General features: G+C 37.9%; 1 protein-coding gene across 6 annotated transcripts in view; it reads right to left on the minus strand.

The window, feature by feature from the left end:
* The window catches only part of CNKSR2 (connector enhancer of kinase suppressor of Ras 2), a 225,188-nt gene that overhangs the window by 144,499 nt on the left and 61,865 nt on the right, over window positions 1–18,824 (minus strand). For all 6 annotated transcript variants that reach the window (XM_064474342.1, XM_064474359.1, XM_064474335.1 and 3 more), the window contains exons 4-5: window positions 16,586–16,673; window positions 948–989 (exon numbers count right to left, since the gene is read on the minus strand). In XM_064474342.1, coding sequence (XP_064330412.1) covers window positions 948–989; window positions 16,586–16,673 — 130 coding nt within the window. The remainder of the gene's footprint in view (window positions 1–947; window positions 990–16,585; window positions 16,674–18,824) is intronic.

Raw genomic sequence — 18,824 nt, forward strand, 5'->3', positions numbered from 1 at the left:
CAGTGAAACTTAAAAATACAAGGAGACATTTTATTCCACATCTCTGTGAAATCAAAGCATGAAAAACTTATAGAATTCAGCTTGCCAAGCATTTGATATGGGAGCACTGAAAAAGAAAAGTATAGCGAAATTTACTGGGAAGCTCACCTTTTAAAATAAAGAAATGCAGTATTTTCTTGCTTAAGCTCCAGTAATAAGAAAAGTAAGGTATCAAAACCTACCTAAATGTGAAATACAGTGAATAAATTAAACCAATTCATTACTCACTCTTAGGAAGAATATCTTCGTATCTAACTTTTAGAAACAAGCTCAGGGTAAACTTAATACTCACTAAACTACAACCACAACATGAGAAAATTTAATATCTAAAACTTAGGTGCAGTTTTCAGACAAAATTTACTCAAGCTTTTGACTCTCCATCCACCAAAGTACCAGCATTTCAAACCCTTCCTGTGTTCTGATGCCTTGATGACTTTAATCTGCTTTATTTATTATCAATAACACTACAGATTCTGGGAACAGACCATTGTATTTATGCTGAGAATTCAAAAGGAAAGAATTGCATTGATTTTCCTATCACTAGGCTAGCTCCAGGCTCCTATGAGGTATAAAGCTGTATAAATGAAGCTATATCACTAACACAAATATATATGATTTCATAGAAGCCTAGCAACCAGCTCTCTCAAGAAAAAAAAAAGTAATTTTTCAAAATAATTCTTCTGACCATGGTTTATCTCAGATGGGCCTGAGTCAGATAAACACAAGCCCTTGCAAAGTTCCATAACATCATTACTATGCACAAGAAGTTCCATACATTCACTCAGTCATACCCAGACTAGGTTACTATCACACTGGCACTGCACAGAAAAAGCACAAAACACACAGCTTTATAATTCTATGTAGTCTATACAAATATATTTATTAATAGAAATCCAAACACTACTCACCACATGAAGAATTTTATTCTCTGTTTCATATACTGTGCAATCCTGAAAAAGTAAAGCAGAAAAGGCAGATTAAATGGATCCAATCATTCACCCTTCCTAAATTTATCCTTAAAAAGAATACAACTGAATTGAAAAGTCTTTAAGACGAAACAAAAGATTTCAAAGTCTTAAACAGAATAGAAAGATTCATGTAGCCAAAGTGTGAACCCACCACAGAAAGGAAATACTGGTAAATGTTTATATCTGTTCACTAGTTCTTGTTGCTTCCTTCCTTGAGACAGATAATGATCTACCTCCACTTTACATTCTTTTGACATGTACCAGCTAGTCACACGTATGCTGGACAAGTGGCTTCAACCAGCAGTCCCTGACCATAGGCAAAAATTACCTGCTTCTAGTGGTAATTCTGAAAAAGGGAGGTACCAGCAATGGTCTTAAATAACTAAGACAGAAAACTAAGCTGAGCTGAGCTGAACTGACGTTTGCACAGTTTGCACACCCTGCCAAAGGAAAGAAGGAAAACCCTGGGAGGAGGAAGAAGAGAAAAGGGAACCACTGGCTGTTTATAAAACTCCATGCAATGGGAGGGAAGACAAACACAATACAAAACTCACGGGGAACTTGAGCTGGACCATCTTATTACATACAGCCTGCTGTGGACTGCATGCACTTTGTTGTCACCTTATGTAGCATATGAGGCAGTTCCTATAAGTAAGACTAACAGATGGGAAGCTGGGGGCTGTGAAAGTTTTTCTGACAGGCCAAAATCTCAGTGGATATAAAGAAAGGGAATTAGTAAGGCAGCGAGCACATGAAATACAACAACACTGGTGAAAGAATCACTCTTTTCTAAGTTCATCAGATGCCGTAGCTTTATGGCAATTAGTGGAAGCTCTGTTGAGAACGGACGCTTTATAACCTACCTAGTAACCCACATGAAAAATGTGACTGAGTTTCCTGTTTTAAGTCTCAGTTTTACATCAGTTTTTCCTATTAGAAAACTGACTTTTTTTCTATACAACTGTTTTAAAAAAATAGAACTTTTAGTCCATTAAACTCTTCTAGTGTTACACGGGCAAGAAAAACCAATGTGTTTCTAAGCTTTATATAAAGCAACCTATGCAGAAGTAGCAGGTTGATCAGGGAGTATTCTCCTAATAACAGCTGTTGGCATTCAGGAAACATTTGCCAGTAAGTACAGCCGGAAAGAAAATCTAACACGTTTAATTATATGCAGACATCAATGAAGTATTTGCAATCTTAGTAGCAAAACACACATTTCATTGTTATATGTGGGAGGGCACGTAACATTTTCAATCTGGATACATCTATGTTCTCCATGGTTTCTTATGAATCATTTCGTAAAAATAGCAGGAAGGGATTGCAACATTTATATTGAAGAAGAAGAAAAGTAGTACTTTCAAGCAGACATATTTCATTGGTAATAGGAAGAGTTTACTATAAGTTTAAATATTCAGCTTAAAGAGGATACTGTTTGAGAAGCCTCACTTACTAAGGGAAGAAGGATTCTGGGTTCTTAAATGCTGTAGAGCTTTATTACAACCAAGAAACCGATGAATAACAGAGAAAAACTGCTACATCCTTGAATGAAACTCTTCCACACAATCACAAAGGAAACAAAAGAAATATGCTTATTTCTGACAAACCAAGAGTATTTTTTTAAAAAATAATTTTTTTCTCAATCTACAAAAGACAGTAAAGCAAGTAGAAAACTTGGCAGGTATCCAGTCTATGTATAGGGGCAGGTGGCCCCACCCTTAAATGCTCTCCTCAACACACTATTCCCTAAAAACCCAGGCTCTGGAAAGAGCAATTGCTAAATGACTTCATCACATAGCTGACAGCTGGTTGTTACCGCTACATATTCATATTCATGCAAGAGTTCAGTAAACCATAAAAGACAGAAAAACTGGAGGAGAGCAAATGCAATGCTTAGGTAAAAAAGCAATCCCAAAATATCCTTTTTCCATACATGAATGACATCCAACTAAACATAATTCTAGCATGAACTCAGGGAAATGTACAGGAATGGAAAGATTCATGCCGGCATAGCCCAGAGCAGCCCTGAAGTCTAGGATTCAAAGAAACTTAGAAAAGGTCACCAAGCTGATCCCTGCATCGTAGCAAGCTTGTTTTAACTTCCTGCAGCCATCCCTAGAGATGAGGGCTGAGACTGCTTCTGAATGATCCCAAGAGCAAAACCTACAAGTCACTTGCTTTCATAGTGAACAGTTTATTTCCCCTTAGATTTTTAAAGTCACTCCACTGCTTTGTGCTTTATCTTTAAGCAAGTGCTGAGGATAACTGTGCCCACCCTTTTCAAACATTCCTCTAGGTAGAATGGTAAACTGAGTGCTTATTGCTGGGGGCCTTTACCATTTAAAATCATTGCTTTTTCATCCCCATCTCATTTCAACTAAAAGAGCTTAAAACATTTGAGAACTAAAAAAGAGCCACTAACTATACAATCAGAAAGAAATTTGTATTCTTAATAGCATACCACCCACAACCAGAGAACACCTCTTCCTTCCACACCTTTACTAAAAGCCCATATCTTACTCCTGAAAGTTCATCTTAAGTATCTATTTAACCACAGTATCAAAACATTGCAATTAAGGTAAGAAACAGATCATGTGCAAGTTTAACATCAACTTTTTTCTACTTTAGAAAAGTAGGAACACACACAAAATCTGCAACCAAGCTTTACTCCTTCACAAGCTAACAATTTGCTATGCACTTAGTGAAACAATACCGTGAATACCCCTGAACTGAAATACACAGATACAGCATGAAGGAGATATTTTACTTTCACTTGTTTCTTCTCTGAACTTCACACATATATTCACTGACAAACTAGAACTAAAGCTAGGCTATATGATCTTCATCTAATGAACCAAACAAAACTTCAGCTGAAACAGCGTAAGGTTATCTTCCAAATGCACATTGTTTTCTAAAAGATTAATAACGCAGATTGCTAATAAAGCAATAAAAGCAGTTCTGCCTTAATTTATACCTCCTGAAGATGTAGCCAAATATTGGTCATTAGCAGTTTCAGAGAGGAAAATGGGACAGTATCATCCGCAAAGAAAGAGAAATAAAAGGGGAATATGGTGAAACAACTTAATTACTAATACCAGGTTTTCATGGTCACTCTTTCCAGCTCTGCCTTATGCCTCAAAAATGACCTCAGAAGTGACCTTTGTGGAGGCAGCAGGAACTAGGTCCTAATAGAAAAGACTAGATCCTAATAAAAAGGGAAACACGAGGTCCAAAACTGGAAGAAAAAGTTAAAAAATGCAGGAAGAGAGGTAGACATGAAGAACAAGAACAAACCACAACAATCTGGGAGAGCGTTCTTCTGCACTTTCAATCCCGGTATAATTTTAAAACCTATTTTTAAGTCTAGCGAGACCATGCTACACTGCAACTGAGAGGCCATTACTTCTATTTTTTCCAGAACTTCTGACCTTCACAAGCACAGTTCTGCATTATTTCCACAAAAATAACACGTTTTATCTGCAAAGATCCTACTGTAATGTCATAAGTAATAATTACTAAAGACACTAAATTAAACCCACTGAATTAGACAGCTCTGACAATGCTGCAAAATGTGCACATCTCACCCCGCCCTGCCCCAGGCATTGCTAGAAGAATTCACACATGAGGCAATGAATATAAAATACAAGTACTTGTGGATCTTTTTTTTCAAATACAATCTTTATGACACTTTATTTTTTCCATTTTATTTTCTTCTCCCCTCACTATTATTGTCTTCTTTTTTGTCTTAGTATGTCACAGAAGTGGGGAATAAGGTCAGCTAATTACACCAGCACATTTCTTATTCTTCAGTCCTCTTTGCACCCGAGTTGATTAAATCTCAACTCAAAATGTGCAGTACTGAGATCTAGAAGACCTGCCAACTCATCCTACCACTCATATATCTCACAAGGAAAAAATGTTCATGCAGTTCTCCAGTACTATAACTATGGGATAATATTCAGCAGAAAACACTTCTAATTTTGCATATATATGATCTGGTTTACAAGTCAGAGTCGGCAACCTGTCAAATTACCTATTGCAATTACCTGTCAAACACTTCTCATGGTACTTGCAGGCTATAAACTTGAAACATACCATCATTGTTAGTATTACTATTATTATTTGTGGGTTTGCCACATATTCTAGGCAGCTGCTGCACTGCACGCTTCTTGGCAGTCTTAAGTTCCCGTCAACTCCACGACTTGACTTCAGAATAAAGTTATGCTAGCTCAGAAAATAAAATATATGCATACAAATAGTTAAGGGATACAAAAAAGGAGACTTGGAGAAACATGTTTATTTGTTCCTTCAGCAATAAATCAGCAACATTCCAGCATTCCTAGTAATCCTTCGATCAGAGTGCTCAAGACAGGGTAAGGACTTCTTCCACTACTTTCTTGTTCAGCAGGAATGCCTTCATTGCTCATGTATATTTAGTCATCCTGACTTTTTTTTTTCCTCCAAGGCAAGGAAATTTCCTAGGCAGAACTGATACAGAAGCAGGTTACACAATTGTCAAGATGAAAACCCAGATCTCCTGGTTCTCAGATAACGTTAGCCCAAAAATGTCATTTGTGAGTTCATATGATAGCAGTATTGCTCAAAAGCAGGCTGTGCGGTGCTACAGAGATGGAGTCAACTGGAGCAACTTGGGAAGAACAAGAGTTTGCCATGACAGCGTGCCTTCTCCAGGCAGCTTCAAGCTGCTTCTGGTGGTGCTTCTGCACTGGCTTTTTCATTTGTTTTCCTCTGCAATCCCACTGAATATACATGAAGGTGATTTGCATGTTTGTGTTTGTGTATATTACACTGTTTTTACTGGTATTTTGCTGATAAAATGTAGGCAAGGTTAGGAACACAGTTTTAAAAGTGGTAGTGGAATTGCCTGGGAAATGCATCTTTCATGAGCAATCCCACACATCTTCCATGTTGAGTTTTGAGAGGGCAACAGCTAGATTTCATGTACTGCTTAAAAACAGATGTCTGATAGAATTGCTGTCACCATTATTCTGAAGTCACGCAAAATGTTCTAAACTATGTAAATCCAGTTCTCTATTTGTAACAAAAATAATGAATTACATGATTGCTAAAAGAGGGTTCAGACTCTCGTGCATTGCTAAACCTTTGGTATAAAATCTCTCTTGAGCAATGTAGCCATTGGTTGGAATTAAGCCAAGCCGTCCTTTAAATCCCTTTGCTTCTCAAATTGATTAGAACTGTAACTGAATCCTTTAATACCAGTATATGTCAAATGGATTGTCTGTTGGTCTTGCTACTTAGCAACAGTAAAGAATAATTAACTTGAGAACGCTCAGACCACAACGCCCAGTCCCTTCAGCCTCAGCACTGCACCAACAAAAATAAGTTGTTCTGGCTTCAAGGAGCCCACTCTGAGCCTGTTCAACTGTCACTAGCTCTAGGGAATTCATGGCATTGGCTCTACAAAGGCTCATTTGGTTTGAATTCTGCCCTCTTCAGCTATGGCAAGAGAGCCACAAGACTGAGGTTTGATGGAGTCGCCACTGAAGGTTCTCACAAAAGTTCTCAAAAACAATGATGACAAAATCTAAAGCTTTGCCAACACATGAAGAAGGCAAAAGTTCTGTAGCTTTCATAGTACCTTCATTTATTATTATCCTTCATCACTTTTATCAGACTGGGACAGTGGGACGTAATTTCCAAACAGGTACAAAGGTAAGATAGATTGAGTCAATTTAGCCTTTCACAACTTAGAAAATGCATGGAAAATGTATCAAATACAGCTGATGGCAGGATTAATAATGACAGCTTTGAAACAATAAACTCAATCAATATAATACAGGCTATGGCAAAATACTGTGTTGTATAGAGCATGATGATTAGGAAACTGTAGGATATTAGGGAACTCTGCTCAGACTGGCATTTACAGGTATGTCTGGGTAATTATTGGAATAGTAAAATACAAATTGGCATATATACAGATCTGTTGAATCCCCCCCTCCAACCCCCTCACAAAAACCAGAAAAAAAAACCTCTTAAATGTCCCCAAAGCTGCAGAAGCTGGCAAGAAGGAAACATTCTCCTCTGGCAACAGGCAAAGAATTAAGAGCATGACACAGGCAGAGATTTCCTGAGATGCTTTACCATATCTTTGATTTTAAGAGGTCTAGCAGGACTTTGGATACAAAAGGTGTAGGTTTGGGGGACACTGACAATTACAAATGTTTGGAACAGAGAGAGAGGAAGAGGAAATACCTTTTCCTGTCTCACTACCTAAAACGCAACAGCAACCTCCTCTTAAGCTACGCAATAACCCAGTGCTTGCATAAGTAACCCTTGGCTGCTGCCATACAAAATGGATTTTTAAAATTACACAGCCATTGTTAGAAACCTATACCGATACCGTATTTCTAAGTGGACTTCCCAGAATATATGCTATCCCTGACTTTCTTCCCACTGAGCTGCTCCAAAAGTCTGCTGCCGTGGCTGTTCCTCCTCCTTCCGCTTGCCACAGTCACAGGGAGCTCTATCCTCAACTCTCCCCTTTTCTGCAACCTCTTCCCTATTGCTCAGCAGCCTCCTAAAATCATGCTGCTTTAATTATCATCTCTGTGCAGATGAGTCACAGATCCCTCGTCCCTTCTGTTCACATTCACAGTTCAGAATCTCCTCCTGGATATTTGCCACCAGCCCTAACGCAGTGTGCTGAAAAGCTGAAATCACGTTTCTTCCCAAACCCTCCCCGCTCCCCCTCTCTTTCCCTATCTCTGTCAACAACTCCACCACCTTATGTCCCACAAGCTCACAACCTGGGTGCCATTTTCAACTCCTCTTTACTTCCCACACAAATCCTGTCGATTTTCTTCCCACTGCCGTTCAGAAATATTTGCTTTCTTTCCCACTTTGCTACTATTATTCAATCCTTGCAGTTTCTTGACACTGGGTCTATGGCATCCTCACTCTATTATTCCCTGCCCCTCCATGCTGAAGCTAGAGCTCATCTGTATCTCCAGCAACCCACTCTGTCCTCCCCCATTGGAAACATGCGTAAGAACCAACAGAGATGGGAGAAAACAGAAAGGTGAGCACACACCATTTAAGATACCAAGGGAAGAGGAAAAAAATCTCTATTGTGAAAAATATAATGCAAGCTACTAAATAAATGTTACATAAAAGGCCACTTCCTATGCAACCTACACAAATGCTTCTAAAAGTCTAGAGCCTTTCCCTGAATATTTAATGAACCTACAGTTCTCTAAGTTCATAACTGTTGTGTACAAACTAATAGCATTTACCCAGCTTACTGAGTACTAAGAGTTGTCTTTTAAATTTTATTTAAACAATCTGCGTGGAGTGGCACCTATCACCATAGTAACAAAATACTTCACGTAAAAATTTAACACAAATTACATAAATCACCCACAGATCAAGCAACTACTGGGAAAAATTGCTTGCTGGATTAAGAGAGATGCAGTATGTACACTAAGCTCTTTTCTTCTATCTTTCTGGAGTCATCTTCCATTTCCAATTATTTCTACCCTCCTTTCTGTAAAAGACATCGTCTTGCTTTCCTTTGGGATCTGGTCACATATTAGTTCTTAATTTGCATATACAGAGTAACACTTCTCCCTGCTACACCATTTCTAAAATGAGCGGCTATACCATTAGGTCAGAAACCATAGCAAGTATTTTAGCACCGACAGAAATTGCATTGATGCTTGCTCATGTATCCTGCTAGAATCTAAGTGCTTACATGGTCTAAATTGAATTTCAGCTCTTAGGGTGGTTTCTCTATGCAGTGACATTCTCAGCAGGTAAAAATAAAATCCACTGAAACTCTCAACAGATGAGAGGTTGGAAATGACGCAAAAATGTTCCATCCAAAGGAGAAAAAAATGAAAGTCAAAACACCCTTTCTTCCACACCTCTAGTTCAGAAAAATAAGTGCCATGTATTCAAAAGTAAATCTTTCATTACTGACACCAAAAATAGTGTTTGTAGCATGATGTGTTGTGCAGTTCTTAAGTTTTCAATGTCACTTTCAAGACCATTTAGAAGTAAATAGTTCTTAACTTTTCACTTCTGCTTTTCCTCTACAACTGTCATAAAAAGAATTCTGGTTTACAAAATACAATTGCAGCAAAATATTTCAGCTTTCATATAGTGCCTAGTGGTTATGCTGCCACAGAGGAAATAAAATTAATCAAACTCAAGAAAAAGTAATGATATTTAGGTAGATGGCATTTCAGGCTCAGCTATGACTTGGATGTTTCATATTGGATCATCTGAAATTCTTGATGTATTTTTAATGGATTTAGGCAAACAAACACGCACATACTTCACATTATATTCCTGAAATAAAGATTGACCCTACACTTTTTCATGCTCAAGGCTTCTACTAGCTACCTAGCAACACGTAGTTTCTGTAATTCACCATACTGAAGAGAAATCTTGCTTTGCTGCACCTGGTTACAGAGATTGTACTGTCTCTGGAAAGGGAAATAAATTTTCAAAGTAAAAGAAATGCAGACTCTCAGTCTTCACTTCTACTGATATGACCAACATAATCTTAATCCATCATCATTAATAAATAAATTTAGCATTTATGAAGAATTACACAGGACTCATGCCATACCCTCTGTCTGCCTCTATTCGAATGGAAAATGTGATGCCACTCAACACGCACTGACACAGTGCCCACAAAAATCCATCTAAGAAAAAAAAATGTTATTTAAAGGAAACGTATGAGATACTAAAAAACAGTTCTCTCCTCTGTCTAGACTTTATCTCAGTTTCCATCAACTTTCTGCTGCTTTCTGCAAGTGCTTCCATGAGTGCATGAATTCACCAAAGAGTCCCTGACTCTTTCACCACCACCTTGACCCACTCAGGCTCCTTTTCTTGAAAAAAATTAACAGCTGCATTGGTTTACCAGCATATGCCCCATCAGAAAGACTACTCTTTTTTCCACAAATTATTCTGCTTTGTCTTTCATTTTTTTCCCATGTTCAGAGGCTGTCAAGCATTAATCTGGAAAGAAAAACAAAAAACCTAACAAGCCAATACCAATCCACTTTTGCTTTCTGGTCACTAAGCTTCTTATGTCCTCAGCAACTGTTTGGGTTTTGGGGTGTTTTTTTTTTTCCTTCTTCCATCTGTGAAGAAAATAAACTACTTTCTCTACGAATGGAAAATAAATGCAGCTAACAAATTCACAGGACTTTACAGGATGGGTTTTTATTAAAGCATGCAGTGGCTTGATAAGCTACTTTGAAAATGTCACATCACAGAGTATACAAGTTAAGGAAAGAAACTCTCTTTACAGCATATATCTCAATGACAGCTAATGAGCATCAAATTATTTCTACTAGTGGCTTATATCCCTATAGACTATTATTGAAGTTTTAACCTTTGAGCTATTCCATGCCTAATCCCATTTCAAAAAGGACTCCAAAATTTAAATCAAAAGACAAGATATCTACATGTAAGCCTACAAGGGCGGGGGGGGGGGGGAGTATGGTAAAACAGCAGAAATAAACTACCAGAACCAGAAAAAGGCATCAATGTTAAGCTCCTTAGGCACTTTTTACATTACATTAAATTACATCTGAAATTTTCCATAGAAGTATGCTATGGAGAAATAAGCTACTCTACTATGAAAAAGAGAAAAACATTGCTAAAGAGCATAAATTGAAACTACTTTGATACAGCTTCCTGTAAACAAAAGAGTTTCATATTTCCAACAATCCTTCAAATTCTATTTTACCTTATACATTATACATTGACTTCTAAATGTGAAGAAAACAACTGCACAGGATAATACGTATCCTGAAACACCACTACTACTGAGCACTGCTTTGAACCTTATGCAACAGAAAATCTTGCATAAGAGCAGCACTTGAAGGATACAAGGTGACTCTAAATTTCTGTCAGTGTTACATGCAACGAGTTATAACACTTCATATGAATACCAATTGGATGCCATGTACCTGAGGCAGATATTGCCTAGGTATTGTTTTCAAGGGGGGATTTTTTGTTCTGTTCTTAACTTTTCACCACAATTACTTAGCTACCCACTTTACATTTACCCCCCTACTTGTACACTCATCAGAAATGGGGCATTTTGTATAAACAGTGTACTATGCATGTGTAAGTTTTAAATCCAAGAATGGCCTCCTTGCCATCAATTATTTTTATTTAAAAAAAAAAAAAGGGGGGGGGGGCAGGGGGGATTATTACCATGGTAGGCTGACAAAGATATTCCTGCAAGCATTTGATAATAAAGCTGGGGTGGAAGGAATAATGTTGAAAATTTAAATTAAAAACTTTAAAGATTAATACGTGTTTCCATCAAACACGTGTTGCTTTGAAAATCCCAACATTTTGGAAGCATAAAGCAGCTTTAATGAGGAACCAATCAAATATTCACACCACTTAACTGTTAAAGCCAGTTTATTAACTAAAGATACCTGAGGTAATTAGCTAGTTGGTATGACCTAAAATTCAAAATTTTAAAGCCATATTTAGTGAGTCCTTAAAGTCCTTAATAACCAGGGCTTAAAAACAAAAGTAAGGAATTGTGATATTAAAAAAAATTATGAGATACACCTTGTAACAATAGTATTAAGGATATTAATTATTCTTCTGTATTCATGTATTTGATATTGTCCTTAACAAATGAATAGAGCCTTTTTGTATTATTGCATTTGGATTCTGAGTCGGGGCAGGGGCCTAAGGAAGTAAATTCCCTTTTTATCCTTTAGAATGGAAAATAAGCCTGCACTTAGTTTCTCAGTGAGACTTAATATTTGAAACTTTCACCATGTAAGCTACAGCATTTGATTACAAAAAACTCAATGTCATAGAAAAATAGTGCAGTACTCAAGAAATAATTTGTGATCCTTTTCAACATCATTTATCTGAAAGATAGCAATGGATAGAAGCCCAACAAAGATTACCCCTCTAGCATGGGAAGTGAGCTCATTGGGGGATGGAGTGTATGGACACTTGCTTTTTCAAATCTCAAAACATCTTTAAATGGGGAATAAGCTCCAAAACACTCAGCTGAGGCAGTGCACAGGGCACTTCTGTATGTGCTCTCTATTAGGGCTTTTAGCTCAAACTCCTAGGTGTCTATGTGTCCAGACAGAGTTTTTGTGGATGGTTGTCTTGGTCTTCCCTAGCTATCTTCCAGCCTGACCATCACCTCTCAAATTGCATCACCCCAGTTCTCACCTTGTATCATCCAAAATCTGGGTTTACCTCCATATGTTGCTGTGAGACAGATGAAGTCAGGAGTATGTTCTGTGACAACAGTGCAAGCCAGGACCATGTCAGCCAAGTGACTGTTCTCCATTTCTCCACCCCTGTTATGCAAAATTGCTTCCACCGCATAGTGCCTTTTCAAAAAGGTGTTTAGGCAGAGCAGTAATTGCAGTGGAGCTTTTATAAAGGAGTATTTACAGGCCTACAGCTATGCTTCTGGTGGAGCATCTTGCTAAGTAAATCCCACAAGACGTTAAAGCTGCGAGATAAACACCAGTGGTTTTAAAACTAAATAAACACAGCAAATCATTGTGAAAGCTGATTAAGTGCTACTAATGATCGCCACTAAACAGCAATAATAAGAACTACGGTGTTCAGCAGTAAAGTTTTCCTTAAATGTCTGATTACTTACAAAGTCAATATAAAATTCGCCTTTTCAGACATTCCCAAGATTTCCAGGGGTTTAATTCTAAAGAAGAAAGCTTCTTTAGTGAAACTCTAATAGGTTCCTGAGGAATACAGAACATTGCAAATGATAAAAAAAGCTGCCTACAGATTGCCTAAGAAAGCAATAAATCATCTATTCCTTACAGTTACCATTGTAGCTACTGCTACCTTTCTAAAACAAAACAAGCATGCTAAAAAGGACCAGTTCCGGGCACTCTGAAGCTGAGCACCCCAACTAACTAAGTGAACAGCAAGATTTTCATGAATGCTGTAAAGCATGTTCTTCCTTATATGTACTGGTGAATGTAACAATTCTGCAAACATAAATCTAAATTAATGAGTAAGGTAAGGTAAAAAAACACAACCCAAAATAATCTCACCTCCTCCCCATCCTGTACACAAATATCTCTTTAACACCTTTAATACCCATCAAGAAAGAACGGGCCTTTTTTGCCCGTTGCAGTGTCAACAGACAGTGCTCAGCCCCCGATTCCTATGGGGATGCTCCAAGCAGACAGACAGGTTTAGGAGCGAAAGGCAGAGAGTGGAAGGGAATGGTAGCAAAAATCATCATAGTCTCATGGATTTGTTTGTTATTTAAGTCCTTTTTTACCTCCAATGTTCTGCTGCAAGGGAAGAGTTGATTATAAAATGAAACAAGAATGCAAGCCCTGAATTAAATAAGCCATCAGCAAGGAGGATGGTATTAAGAGTGAAAACCTTCAGGAAGTGCCTATGAAACAATATCCTAAGGTCCAAAGGGGGAGAAAAAGAATCCCTAAGCCAGAATAAAACAGCTGCATAGAAGCAGATGATTAGCACGAATGCAAAGCAGGTTACAATAATAACTTGCAGTGCTCTTAGGGACCTGATTCCACTGGCAAATATCCACTGCACACTGGCCTGTTAGCTGGGTCCTGGTCAATGCGCAACACACATGGAAATTGAAATGGTTAAAACAAAGTATGTGCTAATCAGCATTTTCTTCCAAAGTCTGTCTCTAAGTAGATATTAAAACTCCAACTTTTCTAATTATTTAAAGGTTAAAGCACAGACACTCAACAGATTTTCTTAGCTTCATACTTGTAAGAGAAAGCAGTAATTCTGTCATTTTTTTTCTTCATTATCCATTTAGCACTGATAACAGGGTGGAGGGGAACCCAACAACACTTAATTCTATGAAGAAACACTGACATTATAATTAGCCTTAAAACGTGCAGAATAATTCAAGCAAGGCAGCTTACTTTTAGGGTTTTTCCTTCCATCTTGCCTAAAGAATAATTTTTGGTTAATAAATCTGAAGGTTGGCTGTAACTTAAACAGTACCAAAAAAAAGCATTTTTCAATCCTGCCAGTGCTCAGTTACTGAGGTGAACACTGGAGTTCTATTTTTAAATATTATGAATGTCCTAAAAAAAAAAAGCCAAATATATATGAAAATGTAAAGACTCTATATTTTTAATAAACCATTAAGCTTTATAGAAATCTGTTGTTGGCTACTGTTACAAGAACAATTGTAATATCACCTTCTGTAGGTCTCACAAAAAAAAATTTAATTAAATTATAAATTATTTTAAGTTAGTGAAGTACTATAAAGTAATTTGCATACAAAAGGATTCTGAGACAGAAAAAACACCTGATAAGGTGATACTGAAACATTCCATTTACAGCCTTAAGAGAGCACAATGAGGATTTTCAGTATGTTCAGTGATCGTATAAAAGAAAAGCTCAGTGAAAACATTTTTAAATGCTACGTTGGAATGCATTTGTTTTAAGTAGAGATCAAACCACATGTGTTTGGGACTAGTAATGGAATTTTTCATTATCATTCTTCTGACTACAGCCAAATTCAATTTCAGACCATGCTTAAATTTAGGCACATAAAGGCTCCTTTCGACTTCAAAGTATGGATTCGTGTATTGAACTGCTTCCTGATTGGGGAATCATGTCAGTTTTGGTGAAGATAAAACTGTTTTTCTCCAAAGGTATTAAATACTAACATTTGCCCTCATTCACACTGAAAAATATACATAGAGAAATATTTACCTATATCATAGCGAATTAGCAGTATTATGGATAGGGCTGGATTTGTAAGAAAATGAACTGATATTGAGCTAATTCCTGGGAAATACTGCAGCAGTTGATATTTTACTCACTTTCTCACTAACAGTGGACACATGAAATGGATCAGGTGGATCTTCCCCTCAGTTAAAAATCCTAGGCAGTGATGCACAGCTATTTCTGTAGAAAATGAGCAGTTTGGCCAAGGGGAAGGGATGCCCTCCATGCCTCCTCTTCCCAGACTATCGACCCCTTCTCACAGCTCGCCAAGAGCACAGCAAGCCACGGGACAACAGATAAAAAACACGTATTGTGCAAAAGGAAGCCAAGGAAATGAAGGCCTGGGCTCCTCTTCCACAGCCACCACCGCTGGCACCTCCACCCCAGTTTGAGGCAGGGTGATGGCAAGACACTCAGTGGGAAGCACAGGGCAGCTGAAGGACAGGACTAGTGGGGCACCCCTTGGCCCTCGGGCCTGGGAAGCAAACAGGCACCCTTGCTATGTGGCCTTTGGGAAGGGAACAGCCCATGCTCCATTTCCACATCAAAAACCCCACACATAATTGAGGGAAAATTATTATAAATAACAATAATAACCTAAAAAATTGAGAAACTTTTGTTTCCCAAGCTTGAACACACAGGACTAGCAATACTGCTCTTCTCCAACTCAGGTGGGAGGCAAAGCCAACTAATTGTCAGTGTTGCACACATTTATGAAAGGGTCAGAGAAAAACGCGTTTCTTTTATAAAAGGGAGAGTATCATCATACACAGTCATGCCAAGAAGCCATAGAAATTTAGCTTTGCTCAGTTTGGAGTGATGCTTCTTAAAACCAGAAAAAGTCTCCTCAGTGCTCCTGCCTAGCCTACTCTCTCCCATTTTCTCCACTCCACCTTCCCAAGGGCAAGCACTCCCTCAAACTTCTGCCTGGCAACAGTGATCCCTTCCCTCTGCTGTTGCTGAGCCACCAGGCAGCCCCCTTTGGACTCTATTCCCTCCACATGATGGGCACTGCTGCACCACATGGTCAACTGATGGTATAAAATGGCGACAAGGCCCTTCACGGTCACCAGTAGCAGACTGGTCTCAGAAATATATGCATCAGGGTGAATGATGATGCTCAACTGAACAGAACTAGTTTAACTTGCTAGGTGATTTCTACAGAAATTGGTATCAACATTAGTTTGAACTTGCAGCGAATGAGACTTTTACTGATTCAGCAGAACAACGGGCAAAGATAGGGATATAGCTAAAGCACACACAGAGAAGCAACAGAAGAGTGGGGAAGGTTCTCTAGATTGCAGTCCCAAATTAAGCCTGACAAGCAAGTGCTTCTCAGTACCTACTTCTGGATTTCTTGAGGGTGGGATGTACAAAAATGTATACAAAATATTCTAGCCTCACGGGGACATGTGTCATCTTAACAGGCATCTAGATAATATGAATTGTATGAAAGAGCAGATGACTGAAGGCCAACACATACAGACTTTTTGAACCAGATAGTTAATTAAAAATTAAAGACAAGATACAAGAAACTAAGTATGCAAAATATCAAGTAGCTTTCGTAAATTTACAGTGATGATATTAGACTAGACAACCCAAGATGAATCTCACTACTGAGATATGCAGAGGTATATACAAAATGCAACCCAAACTAATATTATAAAACAAGGAAGCAGAATTTCTATAAAGCATTTACTAACTACTAGTATTCCCTTATTTTTGTTAGACAATTACATAGACAGATTAATACAAAATTGTGTGAAGAAGGTAATGGCCATTTAGAATTTTGGAAAAAATAAATTGCTAAGCAGATGGTCTCATACCTGTTGTACTATTGTTGTTAGTTCCAGACAGAGCTGTATGACATTATTTCTTGTTACTGAGTAATCTGTGACAGCAGCAAAAGGTGATCTAAAAAAAAGGAAGAAGAAAAAAATGTTGAATAGCACTAGCATATATCCACTTGTTTCACTGGTGTACAATGCACTTAATAGACATTGTTTCTAGAGATATTAAAATCACACAGAATACCCAAAATGTACTACACTAAAATTGTAAAACACAGGATACATTCATTATCCATGGAAAATGTTCACCTCTCCTTGTTTTTGCAGTATTTAAGTTCCTCTTTAAGAAATTCTACTTAAAAAAGCATTGTTTCTCACAGCCCTCCAGTTTACTTCTGGACTGGCTTTACGCCCTCAGAAAAAGCCCACCTTGCCTTCTGCATTTGCTTGGGAATACCTTCATAGAGGCAACCAGAGGCACTGCTTCCACCTGTGATACGAATGCTGTCCAGATGTGAATCAGATGAGAAAACCACTTGGCTGATTCATTGGGATTCCTGGGACCTGGTCTAATATCTGGTAAAAGTACTGGAGGGACTCATAAGTAAAACCTTTATCCAAAGGGGAGAATAGTGTTTAGAGCCAGAGATGCATCATTGCTCAGAAGCCGCTGCAAAGACTAAACTGGAGGCACAATCTAAAATCCCCCCCCACTGTGCTACAATCAGAAGTGCTTAATGAAATTAATAGTGCAATCCAGCATTTAGAGACGTCACCTACATGTATCCTACACCTTAAAACTTCATGTTAGAACATTTAAAATGCTCACCTACCTAGAAGCTTGATTGCTTTCTAGAGGCACTGCTAAAATATATTTGGTTAGTGAGGCTGGCAGTCATCTGATTTTTATACTAGAAGTCTGTGTTAAATTATTAACTCAACTTGCCCTATCTTCCATATTCAATAAGTAGCCAAACACTAGGCAGGGCTGGTATTTTCTCCAAAAGGAGTCAAGATTTTGACTTCATCAGTGTTGCAAATGAGGATTTTATGGGCATTATTAGCATCGCAAAGATAGCATTTCCCCCTAATATACCTGCTTCAAACATTAAAAACAAAAAAAGGTGGCAAAGAACCACAAGGATTGTAATGTCTGAATAAATTAACACCAGATCATGCCATGTGCCAAGATCTCTAAACAATATTTCTGATGTGGTTGCCTTTAAATTAAGCTGGGTGACAAGTCCCTTCCCCAGCTGCCTTCTTCCATCACATCTTAGAGCATACATATTCCTATACACTTTTAAGAGTCTTACAGTGCTGGTTGGTATTATGCCTTCCTCATTTAACCCTAAAGACAAGTTTCCAGTACAAAAAACTCTGCTATAAGCACGTCCAAATGATAACTACAAATATAGTTCTACTGGTTCTTAATAGGTTTCTAAATTTCTTCTCCAAATGCAGTACTACTGAAATTTTAGTGCAGGCAGATTTGGAACTGTCCCTTAATAAACCCATGTGAACTTCTCAATCTCTGCCTGCTTCTTCTAATGCCCTCTTTCTTCTCCGGGGCTCCCAATCCAGCCCTGTTTCATAAGATAGAATGAACTCTGAGGTGCATACTCAAGTTTAGCAGCTTTAACTTGATGTAATACCTCATACAGCAGTACATTCTTTTTAAAATAAAAGTACAGAAATTAGAACTTAGGCAGAGTTTAAGAAACATAAAAGCAGCAAGAGAATGAGGACTTAGTAGACAGCACATGGGTAAGTTCCAAAAGGTGCCTTGCAAAAGCTATTTGACATAGACATATAATCCCACTTCAAAGCCCAAGTTTTATGCAGTATATGGCAACTGTACAGTAGGTACACGTTACAGCAGGCCTGCCCACAGACACATGCACAGAGTATTACTGAAGTTCAGGAGACATGTGAGCATATTAAAGGATAAAAGGTAACTGAACTGCTTGGTTATGAACTATAATTTGGTTTTTAAAAGTACATTAGCCAAGATGTACAAAACCACTGATATTTTTCCTTTCAAAACTGTAACTGGTGAGGTTCTAAAATCCACCTGAAACCTTCATTTAAAAAGGTCATGTTCATTTATGAACTCACTTTTATTGAAGATGAATGGAATCAAGACAGCAAATGGTATTATTTTACTTTAAGTATGGATGTTAATACAATTTGATCCTCAAATTACACAACTGGAATCTATTTGACATTTCAAAGCCTCCAGCATTTCTCTAAACAAAATCGCATGGTAGGCTTT

Source organism: Phalacrocorax carbo, chromosome 1 (assembly GCF_963921805.1).
Source record: "Phalacrocorax carbo chromosome 1, bPhaCar2.1, whole genome shotgun sequence".
Classification (NCBI taxonomy): Eukaryota; Metazoa; Chordata; class Aves; order Suliformes; family Phalacrocoracidae; genus Phalacrocorax; species Phalacrocorax carbo.